General features: G+C 39.1%; 1 protein-coding gene across 3 annotated transcripts in view; it reads left to right on the top strand.

Annotated features, from left to right (window-relative positions):
• Positions 1 to 13,328, top strand: part of GRIK2 (glutamate ionotropic receptor kainate type subunit 2) — a 662,376-nt gene that overhangs the window by 486,204 nt on the left and 162,844 nt on the right. For 2 of the 3 annotated variants that reach the window (XM_056856041.1, XM_056856040.1), the window contains exons 12-13: positions 4,585 to 4,703; positions 9,939 to 10,156. In XM_056856041.1, the coding sequence (XP_056712019.1) occupies positions 4,585 to 4,703; positions 9,939 to 10,156 (337 nt within the window). Of the gene's footprint in view, positions 1 to 4,584; positions 4,704 to 8,446; positions 8,512 to 9,938; positions 10,157 to 13,328 lie in introns of those variants that run through there. The other variant, XM_056856042.1, reaches the window with a different exon arrangement.

A 13,328-nucleotide genomic window follows, 5' to 3' on the forward strand; every position in this document is an offset into this window, starting at 1 on the left:
TTAATATACTCTTTTGAGGGTTGTTTACTTCTACTAGCTGGTTGGCTTGTCCAGAAGAAACAAAGTTTTAATTTGGTTTGTTTATTTAAAATTATATCCTGTCTCTCCACATATTCAAGGTACAACACAACCAATACATTGTCTTGCCTCCTCCCCCAATCCAGGACAAATTATTAGGAGCTCAGCTTGTATAGAATCTTGCACCATAAAAAGTAGTTGGGAAATATTCTGGAAATCAACTGGGCATCCGAGAAGCTTTGTTTGCCCCACTGTGTGGCTAGTCTTCTGATACGGAGTAGGTCAGGAAAACTCAGAGCCTGATAACCTGATTCTGATTAAGCCGCCTTTTTACATGCTTAGGTCTAGGTTCCCTCTCTTTTTGACTTAGTGTGTTTAATATGCTGCCTGTGAGAGTTTCAATGGGATTTTCAAACCTGTTCTCCTGACATGTTAATATAAGTGTGTGAATAGCTAAAGGAATAGCCAAGCCTATTAGGCTGTCATCACATTCTGCTTGGTGTGAAGACGTATCATAATTTTAAGAAATGAAGTAACTTTGAGCAATCTGTTAATCCTCTGTTCTTTGGTGAGGCCAAATGTCTATCTTATTTTGATCCACGTTGTGTTATGTTTTCTTTTAGTACTCATGGAATAAAGTAGATGCTGTCATCTTGGTGACACCAGTTGCCCAAACATGAGATTGTTCAGGAAATTAGTTTTTATATAATAAATTGTGTTACCACTTTCTTACTAGAAATCAAGTAATCTTTCCTTAAGGTTGCACCTTAGTTCCGGGTGCCTCCTATTTTCTGGTTTTTCAAACCACAGTTCTTGATACCCAGGAATGAGCTTTCCTGTGTCCCCTTCCTCTCCCCTCCCAATAGCATGTCCATGGAAGCCATGAATCCTGTGCGGAATGTGTATGTGCAGTTGTTGAATGCAGCTGTTGGACTATAAGATCTCCCCAAGGCATTAGAGAAACTTTTAAGGTCATAAATTATGTAAATAGGAACCATGCTGGTGCATTCAATTTCACATGGACATTTTTTATTAAAATGTAGGGATTATTCTATGAAAGAGAAGGAATAAAAGATTCTAAAATGTTTTGTTTGTATTCTATATGTATTAAACATTCAGAAAGAAGTAGAAGAAGGAGAGGGAACGAAGGGATTTACTGTATTAACAGCCCATTCCTGAAAAGTTGGCGTGCGGAGTTGGCGGGGAAGAGGTGCAACGGCGCCTCTTCCTAAGCTGATTTGTGCACGCCGCGGGACCAAAAAAAGCAGCTTTTTTGTTTTCAACTGGGCCAAAAGCTAAATAGCAGGCACAGCACTGCCGTTCCCGCCACTGGCGTAACCAGCCAGACCGGGATAGGAGGTGGCTATCCGGCGGCTCCTCCCCACGGCCCGCCCCTGGAACGCCCCCTTGCACCAGCGCAGCCTCTCTATGGCATTGCCGGTGCCACGGAGGGGTCGCGCCAGAGGAGGGGCGAGGCTTGCCCTCTGGCGGGACTGGCCTCGCCGCCAGCGTAAGCACGTGTAATTGCACGATTATACGCACTTACACTGGCGGCGAGGTCATGCCGCCTCCTAAGGACTTTCAGCCCATTTTTTCAGGAATGGGCTGTAAGAAGGGAAGATGGTGGTTTTGTTGGTTACAGAAAAGAGGCGATGAAGGAAGAAAGGCATTGGAAGGGAAACGTTTCTAATAAAGAAAATTAGATATATTATAAGGAACTTGACATCACCATGAGGTCAAATGCCACATGGCTTTTAAAAAGTAGAGAACTCTAGCAAGGTTCCTCCCCCCCCCAAGCAACTCTTTTCTGAGTTACTCATTCATAAGTCCTGCTAACAAACAATTGGACCTGAGATTCAGAATAATGAGTTCCAGTTATTGGGTTGGATCCAGACAAAGTTTCCTATCAGCAGAATGCAACTTTCCTGTTTGCCCACTTCCACTTTAACCTACTGACCTCCACGAAATGCTGCTCACAAGGGACACTGACTCCGATGAACAGCATGAAGGGGCTTCAGCAAGAATGGGAAATCCATGGAAATTGCCATCCTGCACAAAAGATTTAGAAACAACTGGTAGTACAGGCCTTACATGTTGGAATACTTTTCCACATTTTTTTTAAAACAATCCTTTGCATGTGGAAAGCTGGCATTGTTAGTCAACGTTTTAATCCTTGGAACTTGCATGATGTATTTTATTGATTTTATTTTATTTCATGTATGGAAGCATTTACTTACAAACTGCACCCTGAAAAAGTATATCCTCAGGAGGATTGCACTTCCCCCCGCTAGAATATTTGAATAATCTCCTTCTGCAGAAGAAATGTAAAGCTTGAAGTGCAAATGTTTTAGATTACATATTAAAATGGATACTGATTTCTTGTCAATCTAGGCCTTTTTGCTCATACACAAATTATGGGTTTGTTTAAATCTCAATGTATATTTTATTACATTAAAGTGGTAACCCAACTACATTTTGAAAGCAAGGAAAATCATGAAAGTATATTTACTGTTATTCATTTAGTCAGAGAGCTATGATTAAGACTGAGGTAACGTATGGTACAAAATGGCTTCACTTGATGTTGAAGTGCTTAAAATGTACTAAGTCAGAAAGTTACAGCAAAGTAAATGAACAAAACCTTTGTTCAATATATTTTTTTGCCTTTTAAAGATAGAGATGACATGTTTCCTAAGCTTAAATTTAAACTTGTAAATAATCTACCAAATCAAGCACACAATGGATAGGAAAAGATTCTTGTTATTTAACAATAAACAACAAAAGGAATAAGACTATTTTAGATTCTTTGGAACGCTGTACAAGAAATAAGGTCAGTATTTTTAATTATAACCTAATCAACCTTTTTGAACAGCATGTCACTTCTACTTTTGAGAACTAAATGAAGCATTTCTTTGTTTTTCAAGCACAGGCTTTTAAGTCAGGAGGTGTTCTATCACTGTGTTAAGAGGATAAAAATGGATTGTTTGATCTTCTGAATTTTAATGTATTGAAGAGATTATTGGGAAGAAAATTGCATTCTCTGAAGTGACAGAAACATTATTTAGATAGCTTTAATTACAAGATAGATTTTTCTTAATATGTTCGTAATGGATGCATATTCCAATTTGGGTTTGTAACAGAGTGGCTTTAAAGGTTTGAGAAATTATAAAAATACATTATCACCAGTTTAGTTCTTAAACTCCTCTTAGTTTTTAATTATTGCAATAGTTATGATCTATTGTGTTACTGTGTTGATATTTTCTTTTTTCTAATGCACTATGGGTAATAAGCATGAGATTTTCACACAGTACAACATTTTGAGGACTTGATTTAAAAGATAGTAAAGCATCTAAAATCCAATTCTGTATCCAAGGTGAAGACATTTTTCCAAGTGTGTGTTTTGCAGCTATAGCACAAATAATAATGTGACACCACAGTTGTATTTGGAGATGAAAATATAGATGGGTTGAGTGGAGAAGCAGAGAGTCTGTACAACAAAACCCTGATCTGAAACTCATTTAACCTGGAAATCTCATTTTATTTCAACACAGTATGCTTTTACAAATGAAAGCAACATTAAAAAAAAATCTGTAGACATGTTTGCATGTTTTAGCCATTTGGCAAATTAGGTTTTGGACCTGAAGCCGTCAGTGATGTAAATATCACACATTATGCTGTCAATATCAGTTTTGAGAATCAGTGATTACCTGTTCATAGATCCAGATAATGTTTTCAAATCCAGTGATGTGTGATTCCACTGGCTTTATCAAGATTGTTTCAGGAGGTAGCCATATCGATCTACAGTATAAGAGCTATATTCCAGTCCAGTAGCACCTTAGAAACCTGATGAACAAGGAAGCTTTGACTCTCGAAAGTTTATACTCCCAAAATATTGTTGGGACAAAGAGAGAGAGAGATTTTGGGATGACGCTATAGCCGGCCACATGGCAACCTAAATGCAGTCCTGCTGAGAGGTCTTAATTCTTTTAGGTTAAGCAACACAGAACCCACATCTACTTAAAAAATAATTTGTCATAATAAATGATTCCATTTGATTTGCAGATGCAGTTTTAATAGACCTCAACAACCATATTAATCTATTTTTTGTGAACAGTTTTGCAATCATTATCTGATATTCTTTGTTCAAAGTCTTAATTGATGTTAAAGTGTAATGGTTTGCTTGTTAAACAATGTCTTGTAATAGCCCCCTTTTCTGTGTATGTGTCTGTGCTCATGAACTATCGGATGTGATATTTACTGAGGGCCTGAGCACCACTGAGTCACTTACAGTGAATTTTGGCAACACCTTTGGGCACCAAACTGTTTCTAACTATGTTGCTGTGAGAACTCATTAATGAAGACCCAAGTCTTCATCATTGGTGGTATTATTTTTTCCTCGTAATGCTTTCTGTCATTTATATAATGCAATGACTTTGTGAAGACTTCCTTTTTCTATTTTCAATTTAACCCTTTCCTGTTTTTTTCTGTTTCTTTTGCAGCAAATTTGCTGGATAGCCTTTCTGCTCACTGCTTGTTAAATATGTTCTTTTTTTCTGTCAATTACCACAGGTTTAGTCCCTATGAGTGGTATAATCCACACCCTTGCAACCCCGACTCAGACGTGGTGGAAAACAATTTTACCTTGCTAAATAGTTTCTGGTTTGGAGTTGGAGCTCTCATGCAGCAAGGTATACGATTCAGCCTGCTCTTTCTCTTGGGCGCCATGTCCCACTTTTTGCTGGGGGTAACCATTCTCTCTCTTTCTCTGGCACTAACTGCTTGCATGGGTGCCTCTGTGCATGTAACCATAAACCAGCTTTTTACATCTAGGCATCCTCAGATCTCACTTTCAGGCAACAGAGTACCCAGGAAATCCATATAAATCTAGAAGTAAACATTGTCTGACCCCAAATGTAGGTACATGACTACATGAACACTGCAGTTAACCTGCTGCATCTCTGTGAGACAAGAGTGGAAAACATTTCTCTCTCCCTCTCTCCACTGTTATCTCATTTTGATGTAGACTTAGGGTTGCTGACCATAGCTGGAGATTTCCTGCTATTACAACTGATCACCTGGAGAAAATGGCCACTTCGGTAATTGGAGTCTATGGCATTGAAGTCCCTCCCCTCCCCAAACCCCGCCCTCCTCAGGCTCCGCCCCAAAAACCTCCTGCTGGTGGCAAAGAGGGACCTGGCAACTCCATATTTAGTCCTGAAATGAGATGCCATTTATTGCATGGTTAATAAATGTCACCTCAGTTTATTATAATTGTTGCAACCATGTAATGTTTGAAATTCTCTAAAATAAGGACTGAGAAATGAGCATTTGCACTCAGCAGGGCAAACATGGTTCATGTATTGCATGCTGTGAAGTGCATGTAAAGAAACTTGTTATGGCTCAAATTTTCTTTTTAAAAATATGGTTGCTAAAATTATAGGAATGCCAATCAGGTAATAATCAATAATAAACCAGCTGGGTTTTTTCTTGGTTATACAGTGCACTCCTCTTGTACCTGTTGAGTTTCATGCAATTTAGTCATTTTATTTGCTGTACAAGATGGTTGGTATAAGCAGTAGTGTCTATCAATGCAATTGATGGCAAATTATCATCAGCCTTTTCCATTGTAAGATGATACTGTGTAGAAAAGGAGTGCAGTGTAACATTTGTGATGTAGGTAACATAAATTCCTTCTTGAAAACAATTGGTATTTTTTTCATGCTGCTGTTGCTGCTTTTCTTTACAAGAATTTGCCCACGTTTCCATGGAATACCCAAGAAATGTGTCCATGCTACTTCTCTTTCTTGACCACATTTTCATCACTGAATTTAATCAAAGCTGGCAGCTTCAGGGACATGCTTGTATACACTTAGGTGTTAAAATCAGCATTTCTCTCGGCAGAGCATTTTGGCAGCCAATAGTGCACAAGATGGACATGTATCTTTGAGTATCCTGTGGGGGAAAACATTTATTTTTAAAGAACAGCATTTTATTTTGGAAAAGTAATTAATGCATTTGATGGCATGTCATAGCAAATATATAAGAGGATATTGATATGACTGCCCAGGAGAAGGAAACTAAAGAAACTTTAATAAATCACTGTAGTTCTTGTAAACCCATCTGACTTTTTGTTTGTTTTTTAAACAGTGCATAGAGACCCACAATGACTAACACAACAATGAGCACAGAGTTAAGCAATTAAATCCATTCATTTCAATGGGGGAAAATATACAAGGCTCGCCCAGTGAAATGAATGGGACCTAACTATGATTTTACTGTGGCTGGATTATTTAAACACAATATGTTATGTGGGGTCTATAATCTTTATTCTTAAATGTTTCTAAAGTTTTGGTGACAAATGTTCAGAAAATGGTCAGCATTTGTCAGTGGGTACTATAAGAAGCAGTAATCAAAATGTGCTCTATGGTGCTTAGCAAACCGAAGATCCAAATACATTACACTGTAAAACAATAATATCTTACCCCCTTTAATAAATAACTCTTGACATAGAAAAAAACATATCTAGCTATAAATACAGCCTGGTGATTACAGCCTATTCCATAGATTCGCAATATTCCTTATATTATATGATAAAGTATCAGTTTCAATCCCATTTATTTATACATTGAAAATCAATAATCATTTTGTAAAGCAGAGCTGAAAAGGTATAAAATGATGAAAACTCTAGTTGTCCCTTAAAACATCTTCAGCATATTTGTAGAAGTGGCAGGTACCTCTAGGAGGAACCTTGGAATTCCTGAATAATCTTTCAACAGGTTCTTAGAATGGTTCAGAAAAACAATTAACATAGCAATACATTTGGGGTTGGATCCAAAGTACCATGAGTGTAGAGAAGATTTCAGAAAGATTTTCCTGTTTTCCCCCACCCTGCTGCACTCCACTGAGCCCTCCAATATTCTGTCACTATATGCCCTCGCAAACTGCATGGTGGGTCAGCAATAGGAGAGGGGAATTGTCAAAAATTGCTCTCCTTTCATAATAGAAGTGCCATTCTGCTGGGTGTAGGTGTCCTTTTGGATCCAACCCATAATTTGTTATCCCCATGGAGGGGCAGAAATGTGACGAATGACCAAACAAAGCATGAACAGGAAGGGACCATGAAAACAGTCAATGGTTCATTGACATTAAATTTTACTGTTTCTACATTTGCACTAGTTTTGTCCATTCATTGAGTCTAGAATGGACTCACTGTTCATAGAGTCTACAATGGAAAGTTTAGCTCCCTGAGAACTGATCAGAGTTACACTTTAATCCTTATATCCCAACCCAAAACTATTTGAACTAATATAGAGTATCTGCAGGGATGATGTTAATAATATAGCTGTCAGACTTGTTCTGCTCAACAGTTCATGGTCCCTATCATAAACACATTGGGGCAACAAGTCTTATAACTTATTTAAACATAGACCAGTATCAAAAAGTTACTTTAGACATGTGTAACAGGGTTTGTTTGTTTTTAACTTTCATTTCTTTGAACAGTGGTCTTGTACCATATTGGAAACTGCTTTTCAAAGTAATCACAGTTTCAAAAGTGGTTTGTTATGTGAAACTGGGAACTTATTATTTGAGAATGAGGAGCCCAATGAACTCGAACACTAATAACTAGTTCATTACTTAAGATCTCAGCCAAGATTCGGAAAAAAATGTTTTCAACTCAAAACACTCCTCTCTTAAGAGATATGGTGTTGCTTGTTACTTTAAGGGGACAAAGAAATGATTTTGTTTAATAATTAATAGGGAAATTAATTAACCTAATATTTATATACCTTTTCTTTGCACTGTAGCATAGCCCACAATCTGGGTTTTCCAGTAACTGATGCATTGAGAAAAATGGGTGTGTGTGTGTTAAATATTGGGTTTGGGCATGAAATATGGATGAAATCCCTACTTGGCCTCAGTCTATGGGCAGTTGAGGTAGAACTCTTAAATAAGGTTCCCCAAAAGCTATAATAATTACTGATAACACATTAAAACTTGCATAATTACCATATTGTTCTAACACATTACCATGAATGCTGGAGGCTACATGATAGAGGAAACTCATACATTCCTTGCCCATGTCCCTTTGCTCCCAGGAAATAGTGGGATATAGTGCTGGACATGACGTTACCTTGGGTACATGACAGTCAGCCCCTAACCAGGCTCTGTTTCACAGGCTTTGGTGGCACGCTTTTTAAATCCTTGGGTAAGATATGAACTTGTGGTAATTGGGGCAACTACAGCAAACATTTCTACTGTTCTTTGCTTCCAAGTCTTCTTTGACTTTCCTAAGTGTCGATTTTTAAGAAAGCGGTAAAAGCTGTTGGGCTTATTTGGCAATATTAGTGGTAATATAGTGTCTGAGTGTCTGACTGACAGGGCCTAGGAGCGACTACATCAGAAAGGTACTTTTCTACTTTTTTCCTTGCAGAATTCTAGGCAAAGTCTGGCGCTGGAGTTGGCTGTCATGTCCAAGTCTATCAGCTTTTTTTGTTTGAAACCGCAAGGGTAAGATGAACTGCAGCGTAAGATGGGCTGTTTTGGATTGAATTGTCCAGTTATGATACCACTTCTTTTTTCTTTTCTTTTCTTTTTCCTTTTTCTGTTCTGTAATTGATGTTAAGGTTGGCGTAAGCTCCGTTCATTGGAAGACGTGTTACCTTGCTGGACCAGTTCCTTAACTGATTATAAACAGCATAATTAATCAGGAATAAAATAGTCCATCTTGCCTTCATTCCATTTTACCCAAGTTAAACAAAAAAATAAATAAAGGGAAAGTTCCCTTGCTATTTGACTAAAAATTCTATAATAATAGCCCTGCACATATATAAATATTTTTATTTTAAAAAATCTTGTTGCATACATGCCTTGCAACATTCTTCTGTGCATTGTGGAAAAAATGTCTATTTTTTTGCCTTGCTGCTACTAGTTAATTGAATGGTTTCAATTTTACATTTTCAAGAATTTAATGCATGTCAACTTACATTTTAATATCTTAAAGCACAAAAGGAGGCGATGTGCTAAACATACCAGTAGTATGTTTAGTTGCTAAATTTGCATTGTGATGTATACTACTGACCAATGTCTGGAGCCCCCTCCATTTTTGGTGCCATGAGCAGGCAACTCCAGCAATGCATTTCTAGTCTGTCTCAGTCTAGTTTAGACATAAGAATAATTTTTATTTTATTTCATTGCTGCTCTAAAAATGAAATGTATAGCTGGGTCATCCCTGTTTACAGGACTAAGCATAGAGACGGGATATGTTTTCTTTTACCATTGGCTTTCTCCATATGGCTTCATTGTGGTGATTTTTTAAAGGTTGCCTAAGAGTCTCAGGTTTGTAGTATCCCTCTCTGTATCAGATTTTTCTGATACACTTTTCCTAGTTCCTTTGTAAGCATAGCTTGGGTTTGTTTGTTTGTTTGTGGCAACAGCTTATTTGTTATGGGAGTCAAAACATTTTGAGAGCTGCTTTATCATACATGCTTTGAAGATTATATAAGAGCTGCTGTGGTTACTAACTGAGAGGCTCAGAGTTGCTACTTATTTATTATTATTTTTTGGAGCAATGCTTCTCTTTAACAGCTCGATATCTGCTCTTTGTCATTTTGTTTTCCATTGTTCATTTTAGTTAAAAATTGCATACATTAACCAGCTTGTGACCCAACATTAGTTTGGGTTTCCATTGCTATTTTTTGCATCTCATGAACTCAAGAGTTCCTAAAACCTTTTCCCCTTTGAGTGTGTTTTTTAAACCTTCCATTTGAATTGTTTGTATGAAGTACATAAGCATGTGACTTTAAAAAAAAAATATTTGCTTAGTGATGCTATTCTCACCATCGTGCCAAAAAGCACTGGATTCTTACAATAAGATAATACTGTTTTATGCACTGGATTCATCTTTTCCCCCTGATTTTCGTTAGGTTCCGAGCTCATGCCCAAAGCCCTCTCCACCAGGATAGTGGGAGGCATTTGGTGGTTTTTCACACTTATCATCATTTCCTCGTACACTGCTAATCTAGCCGCCTTTCTGACAGTGGAGCGCATGGAGTCCCCCATTGATTCTGCGGATGATTTGGCGAAGCAAACAAAGATAGAATATGGAGCAGTTGAAGATGGCGCAACAATGACTTTTTTCAAGGTAGGCCCTTATGATTTAATTGTGGGGGGAGGTCACTACTGATGTGCAGTAGATTAGTGGGAGTGAACATTAGTCATCAAAACCAATGAAGGCCATCATGTGTTGGCAGGTTTTCAAAGGCAACCTGTCTAGTTTATGCATTACAATTTTGAAAAGTAAAAAAACAGCTTTCTTGGAGTAATACCTTCAGTTTGTCGTCTTTTGATCGCTTATTGGGAGTAAGCCCCACTTAACATAGTGAAATCCAGTTCTGAATAACATGCATAGGATCAGTGTGTTCATTTTTGTTGTCTTCCGTATCATGGCAAATGAGATAGTTTTCTCTGTTTCTTCCTTCCTTAACTTAAATTAAGTATTTATTTATTCCTGATTGCAATTTATTATGGGAAATTATGTTTATATTTCAGTAGAATCAACCTGTGCTATTGTATTCATTAGAAAGTGAAAAAACCTCCATTCTTCATCCTAAAAACTAGTCTGGCCCCCATTTCTGGCACTTGATGTTTGAGTTTGTTGTGACACACCAAAATAGCACTGGGACTATTTTTATTTGTTACAGTGTATGTACAAAGACACCCTTCTAACTAGAAAAATGAATATAATTGGCCAGGTAGAGAGTTTTGTCATGGGTATCTCATATTGCCATTATATCTGCAAATTAAGACCAAGTTACTTTCTGAATGCAGTATGTATTTGTCAGGCCTTTTTTGAGGCATTGTAAGACCACACTGAATAAATGGAGTCCACCTCCCACAAACTCCAACCCAGTGACGCAGGATGTCTGACTATACACAAGTCCTAAAAGCATGGGGAAGGAAATCACAAGTTATTTTCTCTTCTTTATTTGTCATAGCTGTAAAACAAATGAAGTCATGTAAAATTTGTGGACATAATCCCAGAAGATAAGGGTGGAGGATGCTCCAAGTGTTATCTTCACTTTCTTCCAATGAGAATTGCTACTCTTTCCATTTTCCCCTCCACTAGTAAATGTATAAGCTCTTCTTTACTCTTTCTGCAGCTTGTCAGGGTCATATTGGGGCTGTGAAGTCCCTTGCCTATCACTGTCTCCCTGCTTACTATAAAGAGAAAAATACACAGATAAACTGATACCTTTTTAGAATTTGCTCATAGAGATCCCTCTAATTTAAAACAGATTTTTTTTTAAAGGGGTATGGTGGGGGAATTGCATTTTTAACACGTTTCTAGAAAAGGTCAGATCAATCGTATATGGTTCTAAAAGGGAGAAGAATAGATGAAATGATACTAATTACTTTTGTTTGTATATGTAACACACGATTATTCTGCCAGTTTGGAAAGGAAGAAACATGCAGTTAAGAATGGACCGATCTCCCCATTAAAGAGGCAGTGGCTTTCTTAAATTTGTTAGGTATTTTGAGGATCACCATTTGTATTTTGCTATTTCATCTGAAAGCAACTGGCCCGGAGTCACCTGGGTCCACATTTATGGCCCAGGGCTGGGAGCGGTCAGAGGGAGGCTGATCCTGCTGGCGCTGCACCGCAGCATGCACCCCTGAAGAGGCAGAGGCCCTGCAACCCAGCTGGGAACTCAGCCTGTGCGCACTCTTTCTATGCAGGCCACCCTGGCCCTCCATTACTTATAGGGTTGCCAGGTGCCCGGTGGTGGCGGGCAAACCCCTTGCAATTTGCCCCTTTGCCCGCTGACCAGCCGACGGGCGGCGGGCAAACGTGCACGCGCATACATGCCGCTGCAGGTCACTTCCGGTTTACAACCAGAAGTCCCGCCTCGTGAGGGGCCTTATGCCACTCAAACTAAGAGTTTGAGTGGCATAAGGCCTCTCGTGAGGTGGGACTTCTGGTTGTAAACCGAAAGTGATGTGCACACACATCAGCGCATCCACGCGTTGCCGTGCAATCCCGAGCTGTGCCTTAAAAGTCTCCCGCCGGAGGAGAGGTAGGACCTGGCAACCCTAATTACTTCCTGGGCTGCAGCTCCAGCTCTTCTGCCCACCCACCCTTATATCTGGGTTGTCACGGGTTGAGTTTTTGGGTATTTGCTTCTATTCTGTTTTCTGTCATCGCTGAGATGGCGGTTTGGGCATTGGGATGGATCCCAATGGGATGAGGTTGTGCCTGCGAGCCTGCCTCCCTATTTTGGGGACTCCCTTATGGGGTCTTGGGGGGGTGGCACCATTCAGCAGCATGCCTGGGCAGGGGCTGTCGGCTGGCTTTTGCCACCAGCTAGCAAAGGAACCACTCAGTGGCTTCTGCCCATGTGGGATCCTGGGGGCTTGCCACTCCACGCTTTCCCCTACCAACAGCAGGCAAGCTGGAGGGCTGGGTTTATAAGGCAGCAGGTGGATTGCCTGGCGCTGGGTCTGTCCTCATTCTATACCAGTGCCAGTGGATGTGCTCATTAAAGCTGTGGCCTACTTTCCCCCAGTTGGTTGTGTGTGGGGTGTTGTTTCCTCTCCTGCCCCACTCCCTCCCTTGCCCCTGGGTCCACAATGCTTTCAGCTTAAAGTAAGCATTAATGTGTATTTGTGGTGAAAATTCAGCTCCCTCTGGGAAACGTGGACAAGTTAATATTTAGTAGCTGCAGATACTGTAGAAACTATACCTTGTGATACATGCTGTTACAGAAGTTGTGAATATTGCCTTTTGAAAGATTTTTATGAGAAGAAAAAGCTAAAGAAATTGTTAGAAGTAACTAATCAGCTAGAGCTGCCTTAATGGCAGAGATATTTTGAAGATCTCACATAAAACAAAATTTGGAGAAAGTTTAAAGGGTGTAATTTTTCTTTAGAAAGAGCCAATATGATTAAAGTCCCGGGACATAAAGAGATGACACAGAGCATTTATTGAGGTACCGAAGAACACTACAGGGCTTTAATTTCATTTTTTGGTGTGGTAGAATACTTTGATCTTGTATTCTTTCTGATTGTCAGGCTGGACTAGAAAGCATTTTGAGGCTTTTCCCCCCTGAACTGCATCTTCTAGCCCAATTGCTAGTAGCACTCTATTCCACAAATTCTTTTTTTTAAGACTTATTTTTGTCTTTCAGTTTCTCTGTCTTCCGTCTGCTTCTTTATATTTCATCCTTATTTCTTATAGACTCCTTTTTGTGTAGGCCTTTTTCTTTCCTTTTCCTATCACTATTCCCCTTCTTGGAGACTTCTATCTTCTCACTGTA

Source organism: Euleptes europaea, chromosome 10, assembly GCF_029931775.1.
Source record: "Euleptes europaea isolate rEulEur1 chromosome 10, rEulEur1.hap1, whole genome shotgun sequence".
Taxonomy (NCBI): domain Eukaryota; kingdom Metazoa; phylum Chordata; class Lepidosauria; order Squamata; family Sphaerodactylidae; genus Euleptes; species Euleptes europaea.